The sequence below is a fragment of the Carassius gibelio genome, chromosome A23, assembly GCF_023724105.1.
Source record: "Carassius gibelio isolate Cgi1373 ecotype wild population from Czech Republic chromosome A23, carGib1.2-hapl.c, whole genome shotgun sequence".
Classification (NCBI taxonomy): Eukaryota; Metazoa; Chordata; class Actinopteri; order Cypriniformes; family Cyprinidae; genus Carassius; species Carassius gibelio.
Window position 1 is genome coordinate 21,259,671 of NC_068393.1, and position 22,246 is coordinate 21,281,916.

General features: G+C 34.0%; 1 protein-coding gene across 2 annotated transcripts; it reads right to left on the bottom strand.

The window, feature by feature from the left end:
* Positions 1–37: 37 nt before the first annotated feature.
* On the bottom strand, positions 38–21,822 carry LOC127944743 (G-protein-signaling modulator 2-like). 2 transcript variants are annotated; one of them, XM_052540950.1, is made up of 14 exons: positions 21,616–21,822; positions 9,762–9,983; positions 9,534–9,669; positions 7,918–8,057; positions 7,594–7,717; positions 6,405–6,520; positions 5,596–5,751; positions 5,408–5,516; positions 4,208–4,331; positions 3,091–3,167; positions 2,770–2,958; positions 2,495–2,654; positions 805–1,031; positions 38–734 (listed from the first exon to the last, which is right to left on the bottom strand). In XM_052540950.1, the coding sequence occupies exons 2-14, from the start codon at positions 9,980–9,982 to the stop codon at positions 561–563; spliced, it is 1,953 nt and encodes a 650-aa protein (XP_052396910.1). In that variant the 5' UTR covers position 9,983; positions 21,616–21,822; the 3' UTR covers positions 38–560. The 2 variants fall into 2 exon arrangements, with proteins under 2 accessions (XP_052396910.1, XP_052396909.1); XM_052540949.1 differs by lacking the exon at positions 21,616–21,822 and adding an exon at positions 11,492–11,668.
* Between the last annotated feature and the right edge of the window lie 424 nt (positions 21,823–22,246).

The following is a 22,246-nucleotide window of genomic DNA, read 5'->3' on the forward strand; positions in this document are numbered from 1 at the left end:
CATACTAAACTGTGTCCGTTTGTAATTGAGCAGGATCTATTAAAATGAGGCTTTGTTCGTCTTATTTAAAATTAGTAATACATTCTTCACAATTTCCAGAACACAACTTTAAATTCACATAAATCCGAACTTTTGGAGACTGCTCGTTTCTGAAATCTCAGAACATTAAAATAGAGCATTGCTTTGCTGGTATTAAAAGATAACATTACATACAATACAAGTCAAAGACAGAATCAAAATAGAACTGATGCTACATTTAGTGTTAAAAATATATATAAAATGGTCAAACATCCTAATCTACCGCTGATTAAGTCCATCCAGTTATCCAGGTGAATGAAATGCATTCAGTGCACTGTACTGAATCCCTGAGAAAGAGACTACAGTCTTGGTCTGCAGGAAGCATGAAAGAACTTCATGTATCTCAAGATTCAAAGATCTTGTTAAATGAGAACAGATTTCACCTTGTAGGACCTCTTTTTCAACAAGGCATTGATTCATGAGTAAAACTTCAATGATGTTGCAAGGTCCTAAAATAGTATTCTGGCTTCATACAGAACAGGTCATTCAGGATTGGTCTGAAGTGGTCTTGTGTCTGATGACAAGATGACTCTCTGCTCATCTATCCGTTTGGCCTGGGAGCGAAGGATGAGGCTGAAGAAGTCTTCATCTGGGACTGTAGGGCCTCTGGTGGGAGGAGGTGGAGGAGCACATCTCTGATCATCCAGTCTGGATCCCTGTACAAGCCAAAAACAGCTATCAAACATACACTTTCAAAGAGAGAGACTGATAATAAACAACACTAACCTGGCTCTTAATCAGCATGTCGAAGAAGTCCTCATCTGCTGCTTTGTTATCGGCCGAGGCCATGAGTTTGCTGAGAACGTCCTGGCTGTGGCGCTGGTCCAGCCGGAGACCTGGGAGACGGTCCACACTGGCCCGCTGCTCGTCCAGCCGACGGCTCTGTGAGCTGGCCAGCAGGTCTAGGAAATGACCAGGCTGTGCCGAGGCCTCCGCTCCGGATGCGGAAATAGCTGAACAAGGTTAAAAACAGCACAATGTGGACCATTTAAACACTGTCCAAAAGCTTGGGGTAGTTAAGATTCTTTTTTTTTTTTTACAGATATAAATACTTTTATTCAGAAAGGAAACAAGAATTGGTCAAATGGTCAAAAGCCAATAACATTGACAATTGTCAAGTAAATAACATAACCAAAAATTATATTTCAAACAAATGTTCTTTTTTTAACTATTCATCAAAGGATCCTGAAAAAAAAAAAAGAAAATGTGCTCTGCGAAAATATTAAACAGCACAACGGTTTTCAATATTGATAATCAGAAATGTTTCTTGATGTTTTAAATGTTTTAAAATTGCTTGTTTTATTTTATTTTACGTCATGATTATTTGACTTTTATGTAAATCACTTTGAATTACCATTGTGTACGAAATGTGCTATATAAATAAACTTGCCTTGCTTTGCCTTGAGCAGCAAATCAGCAATATTAGACTGATTTCTGAAGGATCATGTGACACTGAAGTAATGACTGCAGTAATGATGCTGAAAATTCAGCTTTGATCACAGGAATAAAAGTACATTTTTCAACGTATTAATTAAAAAAAAAAAAAAAAAAAAAAAAAAAACAGTAACTGTTTTTACTGTACTTTTGATCAAATAGATGCAGCCTTGGAGAGTATAAGCGACTACTTAAAAAAAAGAAAAAAAAAAAAAGTTTTTTTATACCAGACTTATTTTTATTAAAACAAATGAAAAAAATTCATTAAATTCATTCAAATAAAATCACACACACACGTCTGGTTCACTATCATTGTAGGGACTGCCCATAGCTGTAATGGTACAGTACAAACTGTATTTACACCTACTCCTAAACCTACTCCTCACAGGAAACTTTCTGCTATGATTCTGCTATAAAATCTCATTCTGTATGATTTATAAGCTTTTGTACCCATGGGGGCCTTAATTTAGGTCCCCACGGTGACACAAGTCCCCATGAGTTGGAGTGCATTCAGGTTTAAGTCCCCACCAGTGTAGAAAAAACTTAACACACACACACACACACACACACACACACACACACACACACACACACACACACACACATATGTTTGTTTGAAGACATGTTTTTCTACACTGTGTCTATTTGAAACATCAAGTATCTTATAATTGGCTGGGATTCTGTCATGCGACACAATACTCTAGTATTGTCCCTGTGTGCACTTCTATACACTGGTATAATTATTACAAACTAAAGGTGCGTTCACACTGTCACTGTCTGTTAGTTGCTAGTGGGTGTTTCTTATATTAGCACAAAGTTAGATTCTGCTCACATTGTTTCACTTCTGTAAATTCAAATCAACTGCTCCTACTTTTCTGCTTTGAATCGCTGTCAGTGTGAATGCACCTTCAATGATTTTGCACCTTCATATACAAGTATAGTTTGCACAGGTCAGTGCAGTGAGGGAGGAAGGATGTCTCACATTTCTTCAAGACTACAGGTGGGGTTTCACAGGGTACGGAAGGGGCGGGAAAACGGCTTAGGCCGTCCAGTATTGAGCACCTCTGGTCATCCATGCGGTTTGCTTGAAAACGGCTCAGAAGATCAAAAAAGCTGTCGTCACCCAGAGTGTCTGGGGTGTTCTGTGGGAAAAGCCATTCAGGGAAATGAGAATATTAATAAGTAATACATCTTTTATAATATTAAACTGACAACTATGCTATTTGTCGTGTCATTTAGAAAAGATTAGTATTTGACCTGTTTGTCCAGACGGGCTGAAGGTGGGCTGCTGCTGCTGCTGTGGTTCTCAGCTGGTGGACTGGAGTTTGAGCCATTTATCCTGTGTTTTTTGCTCCTGAAGCGATTGATGAAGGAAAGCTTGGCTATGGATGATTTGGTTGGCGATTTGGTTTCCTGAGGAGTTGTAGTCTCCTCACAGGTCTGGCCCTGGACAGATGAAGCATTGAAAACTTTTGTTCTAGTCACTGACTTTTTTCCTGAAAAGTATAATTATCCAAGATCTTTGGAGTCAGCATTTAGCACACTAATAAAAGCACCGCGGTGAAAGTCTTGTCTCACTGTATTTTTGTCAGAGCTGAGTTTCATGAGCTCCATGTTCTCCATGCTGAGTCTCCGGCTTCCTCTGGATCTTCCATCTACAAAACCAGAAAGAAGCAGGTACTGTGACTCTCATTCTTTAGATCAGTTGTGCTAAGAGCAGTTATTGCTTATAAGCTGATATGTCGATTTACTAGTATTTTTTGCTGCCAAGCATATTAATCATGCACAATCTAATTTTGTACATTTTAAATGTATGTATTTGTAAATAAAAAAAAAGATATTCAAGCCATATAACTGAATTGAAGTTTAAACAAAATGTACAGTTTTTTTTATCCAGTAGGTGGCGCTATCAGCAAACTCCCAACACCAAACTCTCAAATTAAACTTTTATGTGCCAAATATGCCAAAATACAGGAGAGCTCCATGTTTAAGGGAATGTCATTTCAATACATGTACTGCAATTGTTTGCATTACAAGTTTTTTAATCTGATTTTTGTTTTAAAATCTTATTTTTAAAATGATTTAGATCTTAAGTTTTGATTAAGATTTGTTAAGTTATTGGATGATAGTTAATATGCTTAATATTACTTCAGTATGGCTTAATTGGGATTTTGTTTTCAATTTATTCAATTTCTCAATATTAATATTAAAGTCCTATTTTTGGTCAAAAAATACTATATTTATTTTCATAATTACTTACCTTTTATCTAAATTAAATTTTGTATTTTTTTTATATTATTTATTATATTGTGGTTGTTTCTCCAGCCCTCTCTGTATTACAGACATATAAATATATCATAAATAATAATAATAATAATGAAGTTTGTTTAACACTTTATTTTACAATGTCCTTGTTACACATTACATATAATAAAAGAAGGTAATAAGAGAAGAGTAATTAGACAAAATGACTTGCAATAACCCTATAAATAAATAAAAATAGCCCTAGTAAGCACATGTTATTAAATAACACATTTTTCAAAGTACTTAAATATATAAATTACACTGTAACAAGGACACCAAACTTTGTGCACCTTTAAGGATTCTTGTTTTAAGGATTCTTGTTCATCTTTACATTCAACAGCATCTACCATGTGTGGTTTTAAAGTCTGAGGAAAGTTGTGTGTGCTGTTACCAGTCAGACTGCTGTCTCCGGGCGGACTCTCGATGAAGGCAGAGCTGTTCTGCTTCAGACCCAGAACTAACTGAAGATCAGAGAGATTCATTCGAGCCGTTAGCTCCCCGCTACGGTCTCCAATCTGAGCAGCACACACACACAGAAAGGAAAAAAACATTAGAAAGCAAGCACGCAAAGCCTGTTTAAATCATATTTCCCCTCATAATCAAAAGAAAGAAATAGGAATTTTTATTTGCTTTGCTCTCACATAATTTTTATCCTCTTTCTTGCTTTTCACCTTTGTTTCCTAATCTAATCTAGTGTTCAAATAAAGGTGATTTTGTATCCTTCATGTTCCTCTGCTGTAACTAACTATGGACAAAACATCTGCTAATGATTAATGTAAATGTAAACACATTTTCCCTAATTCTCAATACTGAAATGAAGAAAAAAAAACAAAAAATGATTTCAGAGGAAATTATTTAGTGGAATAACAGTGACATTATCATTCACAGGAATGTGCATTAAGAAAATAAACCTGTTTAATTTTGATGATGAATTGAATGTGTTTTAAATAATGTTTTAAGTGTGTGTTGTACAAACTAATTCATGCTGAATTAAATACAAATAAACTGTATCACTGTAATTAGAAAATCTGTCATTGGGAGCAATGGGAACTTGATTTTTAGCATTGAGAATTAGGGGTGAAAGAGATCTCAATTGTCATAAAAAATAAGGTCATGTTCAGAGTTACTGTTGTTAACTAAAAGCCCAAAAATACCTGAAATAAAATACTCTTTTTTTCCCCCAAGTTAAAAAAAACATATATACATGCAGTTGTGGACAAAAAAATGTATTGATGACAAAATATTGACCACAACTGTAATAATAATGATGAACATAATACAATTTTTAATTACTAAAACTAACTAAAATTAAAATATAAAAATAAAATTTCAATTAAAATATTAGCAAAAAACTATAATAGTATAGTAAAGATACTAAAATAGCACTTGTTATAACACCAAAAATGTTACTAATCCTAAAATAAGCTTCGTTTTCTTCATGTAAAGCATAATTTCTTATTCTTATTCTTGATTTTTGGCATGATTTTTTTTTTTTCTTGAGATTTTTCTTTTCTGTGAGATTCATCCTTAGGCTTTCCTGTGCAGGCAGGAAGTGTGTTGGTGTTATCTCAGTGTTCACACGCACACACACCTCTTTGGAGATTTCCAGATGTTTTTCAACAAAGCTCATGGCCTGCTCGTGCTTTCCCAGTGCGGTGTAGGCATTCCCTAAACTCCAGCATGCCCTCCCTTCTCCGATCCTTCACACACAGAGACAGAAACAGGGTTAGACGTCAGGAAGAGCAGCAGCCCAAACAGGAAGTGTGCGTGACAGGGTACCTGTCCTTGAGGTCCTGAGCTATGATGAGATGTTTGAGGTGAGAGTCTATGGCTCTCTCGTAGTCCTGCAGTAGTGTGTAGGTGTTGCCCAGACTGTAGCAGGCCTGAGCCTCCACAGCCCTGTCCCTCAGCTGCCTCGCCAACTGCAGTGTCCGCCTGCAGGAAAACACCAAAACCAGCTCATCATATCACTCCAGCTCATCTCACAGTCAAATACAGAAGTACATGTTTTTTGGACAAGTACCATGGTAAAACCCTTATTTTAAGGCATGAAATGTTGAGTCAAATTAATAAACGGATGCTTTCCCAAGGAAAAACAAAAATACTATAAACATGGCTTTTAATGGCTATGATCAATAATTTCTATATGACTGGAAATTAGGTAAATAAAGGAAAGTGGAAAGTAAATGAGTTATAATTTGGAAATTAATTATGATAAAATAAAAATAATAATAATAATAATAATAATAAAAAACACCCCAGTTGTTGTTTTTTCTTTCTCTTTTGCAAGGACAAAAATGAGCAAACATTACTTATAAGGGCTATAATATAATGTCTTTAATAATATAAGTTTAATAGGAAGGTGAAAAATAAATTCAGTATCAGGTTAAAATAATTCAAATAAATAAAAATAATATAATTAATTAAAAAAATATCACTATTGTTGAATTGTTCATTTTACTTCTTTGGATATAAAGTTAAACAAATAAGATAAAAATATTCAATTGCCATTGTTGCTTTATTTGTATTCATTGCTTTGTATATTTTGTTAGAAAATTTGAAATAAAATAAAATAAAATAAAACTGACTTGTAATGTTCAACTGCAGCTTCAAACTGTCCGAGGAATATGTATGCATTTCCAAGGTTGCAATACGCTCTCCGCTCTGCAGCTCTGTCTCCAAACTCCTTCGCAATAAGGAGACGCTGTAAAAAAAAAAATGAAGAAAAAAAATTATAAACTCTGCTGATTCATGAAACAATTTGATTTGATTGTGATTTGATTGAACATTGCACAAGATTCTGCATTATTATTGTATATCCAAATGAAATGCTTTTATTTTGGGCTCTTTGACTAGCGCCTAGTGCTGAGGTGAAGTTAGGGTGTGCGTCTGAAAATCTCCCATTTGATGTGGTCGTAAAGATGTTCTGTGTCTAAATAAATGCAAAAAGAGACAGACGCAGCAGTTGTGAGTGGGGTGGCCAACCCTGGCTCTGCCCCTGCATTTATTGCGTTAAATATCTGTAATGCAATAAACTGTAAAAAAAAAAAAATAACTGCATCCATTATTTCACAAATTTTGACAGCACTAATATATATTATTGTGCACATAATAGCAGACTTTTTCTGTACAGTAATCCAACCTTTATCAGTTTATCTGTGCATTTTAATAGAAACTAGTGATGAGGGAAAAATCGATACAGCATAGTATTGCGATATTTTCCGCAACAATACTATCGAGACATGGATGCCAAGTATCAATCTTTTATTATACTATTTGGTAAAATAATAAAATATATTTTTTTACAGTCCACAAGTTGGTGGTGTTTAGTTTTTTTCTAAAATCTTTTAATGCAATCTTTTAAAGCACTGATTATCGCGCTTATTCCATGGTCATTTGCTAAGTTATGGATAAGTTAAAAGTAGCACTGCTCTTTGCAGTGCAATATTTGACAAAAGGGTAAAAATTACAGTTATTTTCATAAATTACGGAATTGTAGAATTACAGAATTAGAACTTTTTTTAAATTAATTATCGATTGTTTGCAGCAATAACACTGAAGTGAGATAAACAAACTGAGAAATGCTTTTTTTAGTTGAAACAGATGTTGCCAAAGTTGAAGTTTAGGAACATAATTTGAAGTTGGAAAAAGGTCAATAATAATATGGTATTGTGACACAAGTATCGTGATAATATCGTATCATGGGGCCTCTGGCGATTCCCATCCCTGACAGAAACCACAAGTTGATTAATTTAAGAAACTCTCTGTATGAAATACCTGTTCGTGAGCCAAGACAGCATCCTGGAAGTTTCCGAGCAAATAGTGTGAGTTGCCAAGATTACCGTAGGTCCTGCCCTGAGCCGCTTTGTCCCCCAACTCTTTCACGATGGCCAGATTCGCTCTTCAAACAGAGAGGTGCACTATTAGATACAGTAGAGGGGATAACGCAATAGAAGCTAAAGCATGCCTTTGGAAAACTTTCTACTGCAATCTCTGCTATGTTCTTTCAGAAATGAAATATTTTGTCTCTTGGCACATGTGTGTCGTCTACACACTGGTTTGGGTGTTTAAAAGAATGAAAACAAATGCTGGCTGGCTCACTCGTAGTACTCAGTTGCTTTCTTTAGAGCGATGTGTGCCTCCTCGGGAAAGTCTCCAGGATCCATACCGCTCCAACATATGTTCTTCCCCTTGGCGTGGTACACATTCCCATAATTATAGAGCGCTCTGGCCTGCCCCACCTAACAAACCACACACAGACACGCACACAACAGTCAGTCCACAAGAAACGCTCATTACACACCTAAATAGGATTGAAGCCTTGCATTTAAACATAAATATGTTTATGGTCTGTTAAAATAGATCAAGTGGTGTTTCGGGATAACAGGGCTTCCAAAAACATCTGAGGCAAACTTGGCCATGAACTATTCAAACAGAGTTTAAAGGAATAACGTGAGAGATATAAAAAAATTAGACCATAATAATCTTACATTTTGGTTCATGATACCAAAAAGACAATTTTATTTGAACAGTTAGTTTTATTTGTATTTGTTCAACAAACAAATATTATTTATTTACATTTCATTTAATTATTATTTACATTACTAAATAAATATTACCAATCAACAAATCCACTGACAATTTTAGCTTTTTATTAAATCTGTTTGGCTTCTTTTTTTTTTTTAAAGAGATGAGGCGTGTTTCTTTTTAGGTGAACATTTTATGTCACAATATTCTTAAAACATTTTAGTTGATCATTTATAAACATATATTAAACTAAATTATTATACCTCTATATATATATATATATATATATATATATATATATATATATATATATATATATATATATATATATATATATATATATATATATATTATTATTATATATACATATTTAATATACATATATTAAACAAAAATTTAAAATGAATAAAAAGTCATATTATTTACAATTCTATTAGTATTTATTTAATTGAACATTCAGTTTTATTTGATCAATAAATAAATCATTGTTTTATTTTACTTTTTTAAAGTCTTTAATTTACTTTTTTAGTATTATCAAAAATACTGTAAATACATACCCTTTTATTTATATCTATGAACAGCTTAATTTATCAGTTTATCAATAAATAAATTAGTATTTCTTACATCAATCAATAAATAAAATCAGTCCATAATTGTATCTAAAGTGCCTTTTTATTATATCTCCTCATCGTATATATATATATATATATATATATATATATATATATATATATATATATATATATATATATATATATATATATATATATATATATATATATTTTTTTTTATTATTATTATTAATGAGTCTTGTTTTTTGGTTTCGTTTTACTTTAACTTTTTCTTTGGTTCTGCATTCATATTGTGACCAGGAGCCTCAAGCTCCAAAAAAAGGACAAAAAAGTGCCATAAAAATAGTCAATGCCATTCAATATGTGATGTTTCCAGTCTGATGACGCCATACGATAGCTGTCAGACCTTATTCACACGTACACATCGCACATATGTACAATGTGCCTTGACACGCCGGGTTTGACATCAGTAAAGAATGCCATTGGTTAGTGAGAATCATACTGTAGTTTCTTTAAAATATCTTATTCTGCATTACAGATGATAAATGATGACCAAAACGTCATTTCGGGGTTCAGCTATTGCATTAAAAGGCCCCTTGGTTGTGTTAAAAACCTCACTTTATCATGGAGCATCCTGGAAATGTCCAAGTGTCTTTGGCAACAAACTGCTGCTTCATCATAGCGACCCAAAACCTTCAATGTGTTTCCAAGGTTACCACTGGCTTTAGCTTCTCCCAGCTGATCTCCGATAGATCTGAAAGAGTCAGAATAACAAGACATGCGATTTTAGATAAGGACATTATCCTACTAGCTTCGAAACCGTGGCGTAAGCGTCCAGATTCAGACCTGGTGAGCGTGAGGTCATGCCGATGGTATTCCAGCGCCTTGTTGTAGTCGTGCAGGTGGAAGCAGGCATTGCCCAGCTGACTGTAGATAGCGCTCAAAATCTGCAGGTCTTCAGTGCCCACCTGGATGGCAGATTCTAAAAAGGAGACACCAGCACGGTAATCTCCCACTTTACACAGACGCTCACCTTCCAGAGCCAGTTCCAGACATGAGGCTTCCATCCTGGAAAAAATGATAGAAATTATATTTTATATATATATATATATATATAGTAAAGTATATATATATAGTAAAGACCAAAAGTTTGGAAACATTAATATTTTGAATGTTTTTGAAAGATGTTTCTTCTGCTCATCAAGGCTCAAAATACAGAAAAAAACATTAATATTGTGAAATATTATTACAACTTAAAATAATAGTTTTCTATTTGAATATGCTTTAAAAAAATAATTTATTCCTGTGATGCAAAGCTGAATTTTCAGCATCATTACTCAGTGTTACAGCCTTCAGTGTCACATGTAACATCCACATGATCATTTAGAAATCATTCTAATATTCTGATTTATTATGAGTGTTGGAAACAGTTCTGCTGTCTAATATATTTGATGAATAAAAGGTTAAAAAGAACCGCATTTTTTCAAAATTTAAGAAAAAAATTCTAATAATATATTTTCTTTACGATCACTTTTTATCCATTTAACACATCCTTGCTGAAATTATTGATTTTATTTTAAAAAAAGAAAGAAAAAAAATTACTGACCCCAAATTACTGACCAATAGTGTATATTGTTATTACAAAATATTTATATTTTAAAAACATAGCTTCTTTTTTTTATTTATATATACTTTTTATTCATCAAAGTATCCTAAAAAAGTATCACGTTCTGAAAAAAACTTTGATAATGAATCATCATATTAGAATGATTTCTAAAAGATCATGTGATAATGATCCTAAAAATTCAGCTTTGCATCACAGAAATAAATTATAATTTAAAGTATAATGAATTTAGAAACAATTATTTTAAATTGTAATAATATATCACAATATTACAGTTTTTTCTGTATTTTTGATAAAATAAATGGAGGCTTGATGAGCAGAAGAAACTTCTTTCAAAAACATTAACAATAGTAATGTTTCAAAACTTTTGGTCTGTACTATATATATATATATTATTACAACATCATTAGGTCTTTGTCTACACAAGTTCTTAAACATGCACTAAAAACATGATGACTCCCTTACAAATAGTGTCACAGACTGACTAAGAATCTCAGCTAAAATGCTTCCATGAACCAACAACCACAAAACTGACCTGAATGCTCGGAAACGGTCTAAATTATGAAAAAAACATATTCAAAATATAAACACATATGTTGTATTTGCAATAAATGGACTTCTATTTGTTTTTTTAGGTGTGTTTTCATGTCATAAGGTGCTATTTTTTGTCAAAAGCACATATTTTATACATAACTGTTCTCTATACAAATATTATGTCTCGTATGTTTTTGTTCTCACTTTTCATCAATTTGATGATGCACCCTTGCAGAACAAAAATATTAATTTCTATCAAAAACAATGCAAGTTACTCCAAACCTTTGAATGGCTTTTCAAACCAATAAGCAATCACTTCCAACACCCTGTCAACACCTTAGCAACCACATAGCAATACCCTAGCAACCACACGTGTCAACTGTGTGCATGAAAAATCACAAACCAAAACAAACCTCACCTTTTCTCCTTTTTCTTTTTGAAACATTCTGTGCACCGTCTAAACATCTCAATCTTCTGCATGACTTTCTCTCCTCTGGTGTGATAGACACGTTTAATTCTCCATGGGGTGCAGCATGAGACCCACGACTTCGACCCTCTCAGACACATCCTGAAACAGTTTGACCTCTTCCAAAAGACACTGAATTCCAGGATAACCCCCTCTGTGAGACCTTTAACAAACCCTCTACTCCAGTGAGAAGCCTCTGCACAACCAAACTGGGCTTTAGCTTGTAAAATGTTTTGTTGTTGACCCGTGGTAACAGGTAACGCTGGGTCTTTCACACAGAACGGAGGGTCAGCGCAGTAAGCCTTCTGATAACAGATGCAACAGTGTGACATGCCAGTGTTATCTGCGGACACCCGATGGCAAGCGTCAATTCCAATTAAGAGTGAGATGACACATGGAGATTATCACGCGTAAAAGAGGAACCAGAGTAACTCTAATGTGCTTCCAACAGCTTCTAAACCCGCTATTCCAGTCGGATGGGTCAACCTTAGAAAAAAAAAAAAATGCCATGCAGCTTCTGATTTTTTTCCTCTTACACTCTTAAAAATAAAGGTTCTTTATAGACATAGATGGATCCATGGTTCCAAAAGGTTCTTTATAATGTAAAAAATGATTCTTTAGATTTAAAAGTTCTTCAAATTAAAAAAAAGAAAAGAAAATGGCTCTTTTCAAAACTGTTCACCGAAAGATTCTTTGGGGAACCAAAAATTGTTGTTCTATGTGGACTTTTGGAACCTTTATTTTTAAGAGTTAAGTTTTTAAATGTATTATACTTTAAATTATCATTTATTTCTGTGATGCAAAGCAGAATTTTTAGGATCATTATCACATGATCCTTTAGAAATCATTCTAATATGATGATTCATTATCAAAGTTGGAAACAGTTCTGCTGCTTAATATTTTTTCAGAACATGTGATACTTTTTTTAGGATACTTTGATGAATACAAAGTAAAAAAAAAAAAAAAAAAGAAGCTATGTTTTTAAAATATAAATATTTTGTAATAACAATATACACTACTGGTCAGTAATTTGGGGTCAGTAATTTTTATTTCTTTTTTATATATATAAAATCAATACTTTTATTCAGCAAGGATGTGTTAAATTGATAAAAAAGTGATAGTAAAGAAAATATATTATTAGAGTATATATTATTAGAATTTTTTTTGTTGTTATTTAAATAAATGCAGTTCTTTTTAACCTTTTATTCATCAAATATATTAGACAGCAGAACTGTTTCCAACACTCATAATAAATCAGAATATTAGAATGATTTCTTAATGATCATGTGATTGACTGGATGTTACATGCGACACTGAAGGCTGTAACACTGAGTAATGATGCTGAAAATTCAGCTTTGCATCACAGGAATAAATTTTTTTTTAAAGTATATTCAAATAGAAAACTATTAAAGTTGTAATAATATTTCACAATATTACTGTTTTTTTCTGTATTTTTGATCAAATAAATGCAGGCTTGATAAGCAGAAGAAACTTCTTTCAAAATCATTAAAAACAGTAATGTTTCCAAACTTTTGGTCTGTACTGTGTGTATATATATATATATATATATATATATATATATATATATATATATATATATATATATATATATATATATATATATATATATATATATATATATATATATATATATTTTTTTTTTTTTTATCTAACTGCCCACAAACAATTTGTAACTTTTTTTTAGGAACCCGGGAAGTAAGCACCTAAACACCTTGGCACCATTAAGAACACCTTAGAATCCACAATTAGCAAGAGAAAGACAAGGTAAGAAGGCTTTAGAGCTGTGGAGGAATAAAGCAATCCAAGAAAACCTGCCAGAATTGATTAATCTGCTGAAGTAGAGTAAGAACGAATCGACTCCAGCCAGAGAAACTGTCAGGTTATCAAGGCCACGCTGGGAAAATCCATTAAACCAAGTTAAACCCTGCGCTTTGCCCAGAGTGCCCTCAGAAGAAGGCTGGCAGCGTTCACATGTTCTCATTTCTTTATCCTCAGTGAGGTGGGACGAGCGCCGAGCGGCTGACGTGATTTCTCCACTGACCGATGGAAATGACTAATTCACACCAACTCATACTACGCATGATGTCATGAACTTCACTGATACTGAATGAAACACCAGGCACATGTTGCTCATTATTTCTGTTCATTTCTAAAACTCCAACTGTAAAATTAAACTTCCGTCATTAGTTATTCACCCTCATGTCTTTCCATGAGATCTGTAAACTCAAAATGAGAAAATCTTGCACAATCTCGTTTCCATCTAAATAAAATAAGTTCTGACCAAAAAGGAACAACAACAAAGTTTTATAAAAGAAGCCCATTCGAACCAGAAGCTTCTGAATCCAAACAAGAGCACTGTGTGAGGAACAAGTTGTAAATTAAGCTGCTTTCAGTGTTGTTGTTATTATTGATTAAAACTGTTAAAAAATGTTGTCAATAATTAAAATAAAAACGAAACAAAATAAAATAAAATATAATTACATGAAAAAACTTAAAGAAAACTAGAAAAGCTGCCTCGAAAAGTTGTAAGACTTAAGTCAAACTAAAATAAAGTTAGGCTAAATATAAAAAATTTGACAAAAAGTGACAGAGGGCTGCACAATTAATACAATTTCTAATCGTGATTACAATTATGGATGCCACAATCATATAATCATTCAAAATCTTAAGGGTTATCTTAAGGGTTTTTCCATTGTTTTAGTTTTAGAATAACATTATAATACCATTCATATTATAATACCAAAATTACGACATGCAGTTGCATCAAACAATGGTATAAGCATCATTCACTGTAAACTGGGAAAATCATAATTAATAATCGCATTTACAATTTCAGTGGAATAATCGACAATTATGATTATGATCAGGCAGTCCTACACATAATATTACTAAAACTTAAATTAACATTTAAATAAACAAATAAATGCTAATTTAAAATATTAACATACATTATAATAGAATAGAATATAAATAAGTGAAAATAAAACATCATAAGTGCTGTAAAAGTGACGTTACTCTTTACTAAAACTAGAACTTACATTTTCTGTGATTAAAAAAGAGATTAAATAAAATATAGTTAAACGAAAAACTTACTTAAAAAAAACATTCTTAAAAAACATGAAGTGTGTACTACAATTACTAAACCAGAAATAAAAAAAATTAATGAATAAAAAAGACAAAAGCACTAAAACTTACACTAAATGACTAAAACTTAAAACAGCTTAAACATCTTTTAAAACATTTTTTTTTTTTTTTTTTTTTACAAAAGAAATGTTTGGCATTATATGAAGATGAGCAAATTTAGATAATCCATCTCATCCAAACATCAGGGCCTTGTTGGAGCCATGGCCTAGTGGTTTGTGCATGTGCTTCGAAACATGCTGAATTCGAAGCCGTTCTCCAAAAGTTGCACGTGTGGAAAGAAACTTATCCACTTGACTCATCTTTCAGGTCCAGTGTGAAATGCTCCTCCACTATTTGTGGATGTGCGACAGCAAGACAAGAAACAAAACTGCGCCTCTGTTTTAATTTTTAAACACACCTATTAAAAATTCACACACAGGAGATCTCTGGACCAAACTGAAACCTCATTCACTCGCCTCCATCCACCACATGCTGTATTACATTTCAAAACCATTCATCTGATGGAAAAACGAGAGCACATCAGTGGATCTGGATCGTATGCTAAAGAATGACAAACACTTGTGCTAAACGGCTTATTTGAAGTAAAAATAGAGATGCGCTGTAAAACTAGCTAATATATGATAAGACAGGTCTGTTCTCCTACCTGGAACGAACATGAAACGCTTGATCCTCATCCTTTGAGATCACATCCATTTAAGTTCATAGTAAAAGTCCAAGTGTAAAACAAAACCCCACAGCAGAGACACAAGAGACTTGGAAAAACATCAAACATCACATCATCACAACTCTAAAATAAAGAACAAACATAAAGACGGAGCGAAGATGTTCATGTTTTCACCGTATCTCAACCAATCCTCTGACTGGTGAGTGTCACTAAAGAAAGAGTCTAAGAAACATGAGCCCCCCCAACCACAACCACAACCACACACACACACACACACACTGATGTGCAAGTGATTTCATTACGAAAAAAAGTCAGTGACTGATTAATCCACCCTACAAAGTACAAGCTAATTCTGACTTGGTATGTACTGTATCATGTTGCATCTCATGTGGAAGAGTGAACATGAGGAAGTCTCTTGACTTCCTCATGAGCAACCATCTGATCATCAAAAGACATTTTCTTTCTGGATGGAAAGATGTCGCATTACATTGTCTCTTTGACGTGACCCGGACAAGTGTCAGATGAACCAGTACATGAGAAAAACAAAGAGTTTAAAATCTTGACGAATGTTTTCATCTGAAAGGACAGTGACACATTAGATACCATTTCCTCACCCTTACATCATTTCAGACCCACCCATATGAGTTCCACCCATTTCTTCCAAGAAACTCAAGCGCAGACATTTTCAAAAATGTGGCCACGACCTGTCCAGCTACAAAGCTGACAGACAAGCATCATAAAAAAGTCCATATGACTCACATACTATTATTTTGAAGTCATATGATAGCTTTATGTGAGGGAAGAGCCAAGGATTCAATGCCACTTGGGAAACGCTGATGTCAAACCCAGTGTGATGCTTCTTCATGCAATGTCTGAATATATGCATTTGTGCAAACAAGATGTGCGATTTTGCAATATTTTTGAGAAAATAATAAATAAAAAAAATTGACAATTTACATCTTTACAGTATTTCCTTTTGCATTCCACGGATGCAACCATGTCATTGTTAATTAAAACTAAAATGATCTAATAAATAATAATTAGTTGTTCATAATAAAACGAATAATAATAATAATAATAATAATAATAACAACAATTTCCTTTTTGTTAAATAAAATAAAGTTTAAATAAAATACATATTTATTTTTTTGTATATTAATATAAAATAAAATGGATTAAAATCCTAAACATAAAGAAACATAATTGCCTTAATTATTTATGTTTTTCAAATAAATTTAAGTTGAAGAACTAAAATGACTAATAAATAAATCTAAGTAGAGAAATGTAAATTTAAAACAAAATAAAATAACATTGTCAAAAATATAACAAGATTACTAAAACTTTAAAAAAATAAAAAATAAAAATATAAAAACAAAAGCTAATAAACACTGATAGTATATAACAACAATACTAATACAACACTGCACAGAAGAAAGTCCTGAGTTTGGGAAAACAAAATGGTGAGTGGCAAACCTTTTATCTTTGAATTAACTTTATCCTGATCAAAAACTGAACAGGCAGTGGGAAAATATGGTAGAAATCATATTTGTTTGTACTTCAGGAATTCCTTGTATTGAGCAGAAATCTTAAAGGTGCCATCTGTAATGTTTGGCAAAAAAAATCAAGTCATACTCCACATTCCATACCAGATGGGGGCAGTATGCCTCAAAGTGAATTGGTCTACTCTAGAGTAACAAACGAGAAACGGCATAGTCTCTATGCTCCGCCCCTACTTTCACAACAACACTACAGCCATAGCCGAAGCCTAACTGTGCGTTCACACCGCCGGCGTCTAGAGCGTCAAAAATCGCTCTTGCCGCTCTGCTCACGACGCTGCAGAAAGATTTGTGAGCGCTCAGACGCTCTAACATAGATCGAATGCTTATTTTGTATTTAAAGCGGCCGCAAAGCAAACAAGCTTGTTGATCTCGTGCAGACTAACCACAAGGTGTTATAACCTCATTAAATATTGTTGTGGACGAAATATGAGGATCCTTACTTAAAATGAACAATCTCAGACACCTTGGTCCACGTATCACTTTTAATTTATTTTTTATGTCCCTGTAGGCAAACAGGGACACATCATAGATTAATACAAACGCTAAACAGCAATAATCAACCTGTCCTTTATTCTGCTTGAGAACTAATGTGCCAACTCTCAAGCATTCACCGTGAGACACACGCAATTGACTCTTTTCACACGCTTTCATGCCACACATCAATTTTTTCACGCACAGAAAAACCATGAAGCAAAGAGGACATGGAGACCAACAGACTAGACAGAGCAGGTTAGTTATGATATAATAATAGGGCTGTGCAAAAAATCGAATGCGATTTTCATGCACCTCTCATCAGTAAAGACGTTCCTGTAATTAGAAGTATAACTTATCTCCAGCATGTGCGTTCAGATCAGGGTTGCCAGGTTGCACAACAAATCCTGCCCAGTTGCTTCTTAAAACTAGTCCAAAACTAGCCCAATCATGTTTCCGGGAGGTTCCCCGATAAAAATTGCTTCCTGGGGTTAAAATATACATTTTTGGGAAGGGTTTCCCTGGTAAAATTAGCATTTTAGGGGCTAAATATCACGTTATTGGTATTGTGTTTGCTTCAAACCACGGACATGAAAAACAACCGCATACTTGGCAACACTGGTTCAGGTGGAGCGGCAGTTACTACACAGAGCCGTAGTCTACCGACAACTAACACAAAATCGCTTTCAAAATCGACAAAGAATCGCCTGCGATTTTAACATCGATTTTGTGTAGATTGTCAGTGAATTACGGCTCTGTGTAGTAAATGCCAACCAGTGTTGCCAAGTCTGTGTTGGTTGTTTTTCATGTCTGCGGGTCGCAGCGACCCCAATACAAATAACGTGAACTTTAGTCCCTAAAATGCGAATTATACCAAGGCAACCCTGCTAAAAAACGTATATTTTAACCCCGGGAAGCAATGTTTTATCGGGGAACCTCCCGGAAACGCGATTGGGCTAGTTTTGAGAAGCAACTGGGCAGGATTTGTTGTGAAAACCTGGCAGCCCTGATCTGAACACACGTGCTGGAGATATAGACGGTTTCAACGGCATCAACATAAACAAACGTTAATGCGAGTGAGCGCTTTTGTGGACCTAACTTTACTTCCGGTAGACTCCAAATAGAATCAATAACAACAGCCAAGTCCCTCTAGAGTAGATATATTTTGATAACAAACAAAATGTGTTTTCTGTGTGGATCAGGCGGACTTAATGAAAATGCTAATTCATTATTTGCCAGATGGAGATGCTTTAAAGCATAGACATAAAGCGCAAGAAATAGAGGTTTCCCCAGTAACAGCTGTAAACAAAACAGAGCTGGTACGCTCACACGCTGCTTTATCACGCATATAACATGCAAGCCTTCCTTCAGAGATACAGCGATATAAAAACACCTGTGCCTCGTTTTGATATTTAAACATAAATGTAAGGAATTATTATTATTAAACGTGCAGTACGTTACGTAACGTTACGTTACTCATGTTTATTTAACAAAGCCTTTTTGAAAATCGATCAGTTTTAAAATTGTGGCGAGTCTCCAAAAATAAATAAATGTATGGGAAACACATCCCGCAGCACAACCACCTGAGCCCAACTTCAGTCTACTCATCACCTTGCCTTTAACTGCGTTTGTAGATGGCACCGCAGCCAGACCGATATACACAACACAGACCGGAAGTTAACTTAGGTCCAGGCGCGTGCGCCCGATGAAACCGTCTATACTTCTAATTACAGGAGCGTCTTTACTGATGAGATGTACATGAGTAAAGACATGCACAGCCCTATATAATAAAATGGGTAACGTTAAGTTATAGCTAGCTAAATATCAAACGTAGCTACGGTTAGCCAACGCTAACATTAGCACGTTTATCGAACAGCCTTCGATACATTTCTATGTTATAACTTCCCGAAAACAAATACACAAACATATAAAACAAACTTCTAGCGAAATACTAACAGCATCTAACTTACCAATCCAAAAGAAATGTTGCAAGATCGGAGTCGAACCTCATTTCTTTCAGGTCCATCAGTTGTCTCCAGTGATTAAAAGCAGTGCCGATGTTTACTCTTGATTTGTGTTTCCGAGCGCGGTTGTTTCCCTGTAGCGGGTGATGCTCTCTTCCCATGAACTGAAATGAACTAGTGGGCTGTACTTTCCACATGATTGACATCAGGTTCAAGTACACGCCCACAAGCCGTGCGAGTTATTCGTGTATTGTAGGTTGGCTGGTGATTATGTTGCCCGCATACCGCCTCCCATGGCCGAAACTGGTATTACGACACCTGTCGGGCCGGGGCTAGTAATGCTAATGCTAATTAAGGTTGATATCTCTGCAGCACTATAACTTGACATTTTTTTAATTACATCATAGCCCTTATTTCTTCTCATTATTTTGATTCGTGTAGGTCATGTTATGGATATTTTTACCTCAATGGCACCTTTAAAGCATTGTTCACGTTCAAAACTGGATCAACCAACCAACAATCTGAATATTCATCTCTGCAATGCCAAACACAGTCCTTTCCTGGCAAAGCCCAGGCCATGTCCAACCATATATTTACTCAAGCATGTGATAAAAGACACACTCTATGAATTTTCATTTTTGTTTGACATATCAACTTCCTATATAGCGTAATTTCACTAAACAAGCATGTCAGGATCATTTATCCTCTCAAACACTGGTCCAAAATGACATAACGAAACAACTACATCATCATTTCAGTTCTTCTTCATACAAACAGTTCCAGAACCATTGATCCACTTATTCAAAGGGTTCTAGAAAGGTGATAATAATAGCTTTGTGAGCAATGAATGAGCAGATTAGTCAGTCTACAACAGAATAAAACACAAAGGTACAGCCTGTGCACTGTAAACGCCTGTGATTCATGAAAAGATTCAAGCACACAAACACAATGAGCTGCTGTGTCCATTCTCATAAAGTCCCACAGGAGGCCTTCGAAAGCAGTGAACTTTGGGGAACTACTTACAGTGAGACAACAACCTTTCGTGAGAATCTTAAATACTGTACCATAATAATAATTCCCCCTAAAATCAAAATCACTAAGTGCAAATAGCCCGCCTTGTTGGCTGAGGCGGTTTACACTAACTCCACTCCAGTGGTGCAGATGGTAACATGTGTAACGTAACATGTGTAACATGTTCATTTTGACGCAATCGACCTGGGTTCGAATCAGCCTTTTGTCTAACTTTTTTTTCCCTTTTCAAATTTCAAATCACATCAGAAGACATTTATTTTCAATGAAAATGAATCAAAGAGTTAAAAATGAAGTATATGGTAGGGTTAGGGTTGGTTTGGGAAGACTTTATTGTCCCAACAAGGTGGCATCCCTTTATTAATTTGTATTGAAATTAAAATTTACACTCAATGAATGAGTTAATAGTGCATACTGTTTTACAATGTACTACAATACCAAGGTGCAGATAATTGCTACTATTTGCAATAAGTAGTAAAATTTTTACAGTGTAAATACAATTTAGAGTAAATAGCATCTAATTGCAATTTACACAGTGCAAATAGCCACTGCCAAAAAAAAAGATACATTTAACATAAAAATGTAGCCTACAATTTCATATTTGTACTTATTCTCAAAATATTTTAATGAAAACCGATGTTTTACTTTTGCAATTCTTATAATTCTCAGTCTTGACAATAAAAAAATAATAAAATAAAATAAAAAAACTGCCCCATAAAATACAGATCAAATTAAATTCTGTATTATACTACATTGAAGTTATAAATACATTAATATTAAGTTAAATAATAGATCATTATTTTAAGTGCACTACACTAACAGATATGATTTTTATTTATTTTTGCTTGATAATTTGTGACAATTTGTTAAATAATGCCACAAAGCAGCTTTTTACTTTATGTATAAATATAATATAAATATAACATAGTGGTGGACAAATTAACAGTGACGTTACGTTTTGACAGAACTGATTGTGGTCACCGTCACTACTACTATCCATCCCATGACCAGCATACACTGAAGTGTCTTTGAAATAAACTTTAAAGATCACTTTGACTAGTTAGAAGCCTTTTTCACGAAATCATCATATAAGTTAAAAAAAGAAATGCAATAACTTTCTCAAAAAATACAAGGAAGTACTTAACTTATGCGACACATACAGAATATGAGAAGCTGTTTAGATTTAGAAAATAAAAAAATCAAGAAACGAAATCAAGCTCTTACCTCACTTTAAATTTAGTACAGCTTTAATCGCGCTACATGTCCTGTGGTGGGAGAGTTTCTCGTTTTTTGAAGAAGCATCGGTAAAGTCTCTTTCTCTTACTCCGCCATGTTTTCTCAAGACACTTCCCTTTAACCTTTTTCGGAAAAAAGGAAAGCGTCTTTTACTTTGGCACGCCAGTCATTACACAGGAGTTTGTAAACGCCACGCCTCGCCATTAGAATGCTTCAGTGCTGAAGTAATGCTCGCGAACAAATCGTTCTAATGAACCGACTCTTCTGAATGATTCACCAAGCGATTCCCAAATCGCTGTAAAAACTGAAGAGGGAGCAATATTGTGGAAATATTACTTATAATTAGGGATATTATTTTTTAACAAACTAATGCTGAGCCGATTGATTCAAATGTTAGGGCCGAAACAATTCACAAAGTATTTGTGAATCACCTGACTGTAGAAATAAAACTTTAGCAATGAAGGTAGAAATATTGTTAAAGGTGAACAGGCTATAAACTAATCTAAAAAAAAAAAAAAACATTTTAACAATAAAAATAAAGCGAAAAAAAAATGTATAATAAGTGATGACTTGCGGTGAATCGATTCATCTGAACTGATCAAAGAATCAATTCGATAAA

What these genes read in the sequence shown, in the direction of transcription:
- LOC127944743 (XM_052540949.1), bottom strand. Translation starts at nt 11,640, where the DNA reads ATGTGTCTGAGAGGGTCGAAGTCGTGGGTCTCATGCTGCACCCCATGG. An exon ending in GCTCAGGACCTCAAGGACAG is followed by an intron (nt 5,517 to 5,595) that starts GTACCCTGTCAC and finishes CTGTGTGTGAAG; the next exon opens with GATCGGAGAAGGGAGGGCAT. An exon ending in CAGCCCGTCTGGACAAACAG is followed by an intron (nt 2,655 to 2,769) that starts GTCAAATACTAA and finishes CTTTTCCCACAG; the next exon opens with AACACCCCAGACACTCTGGG.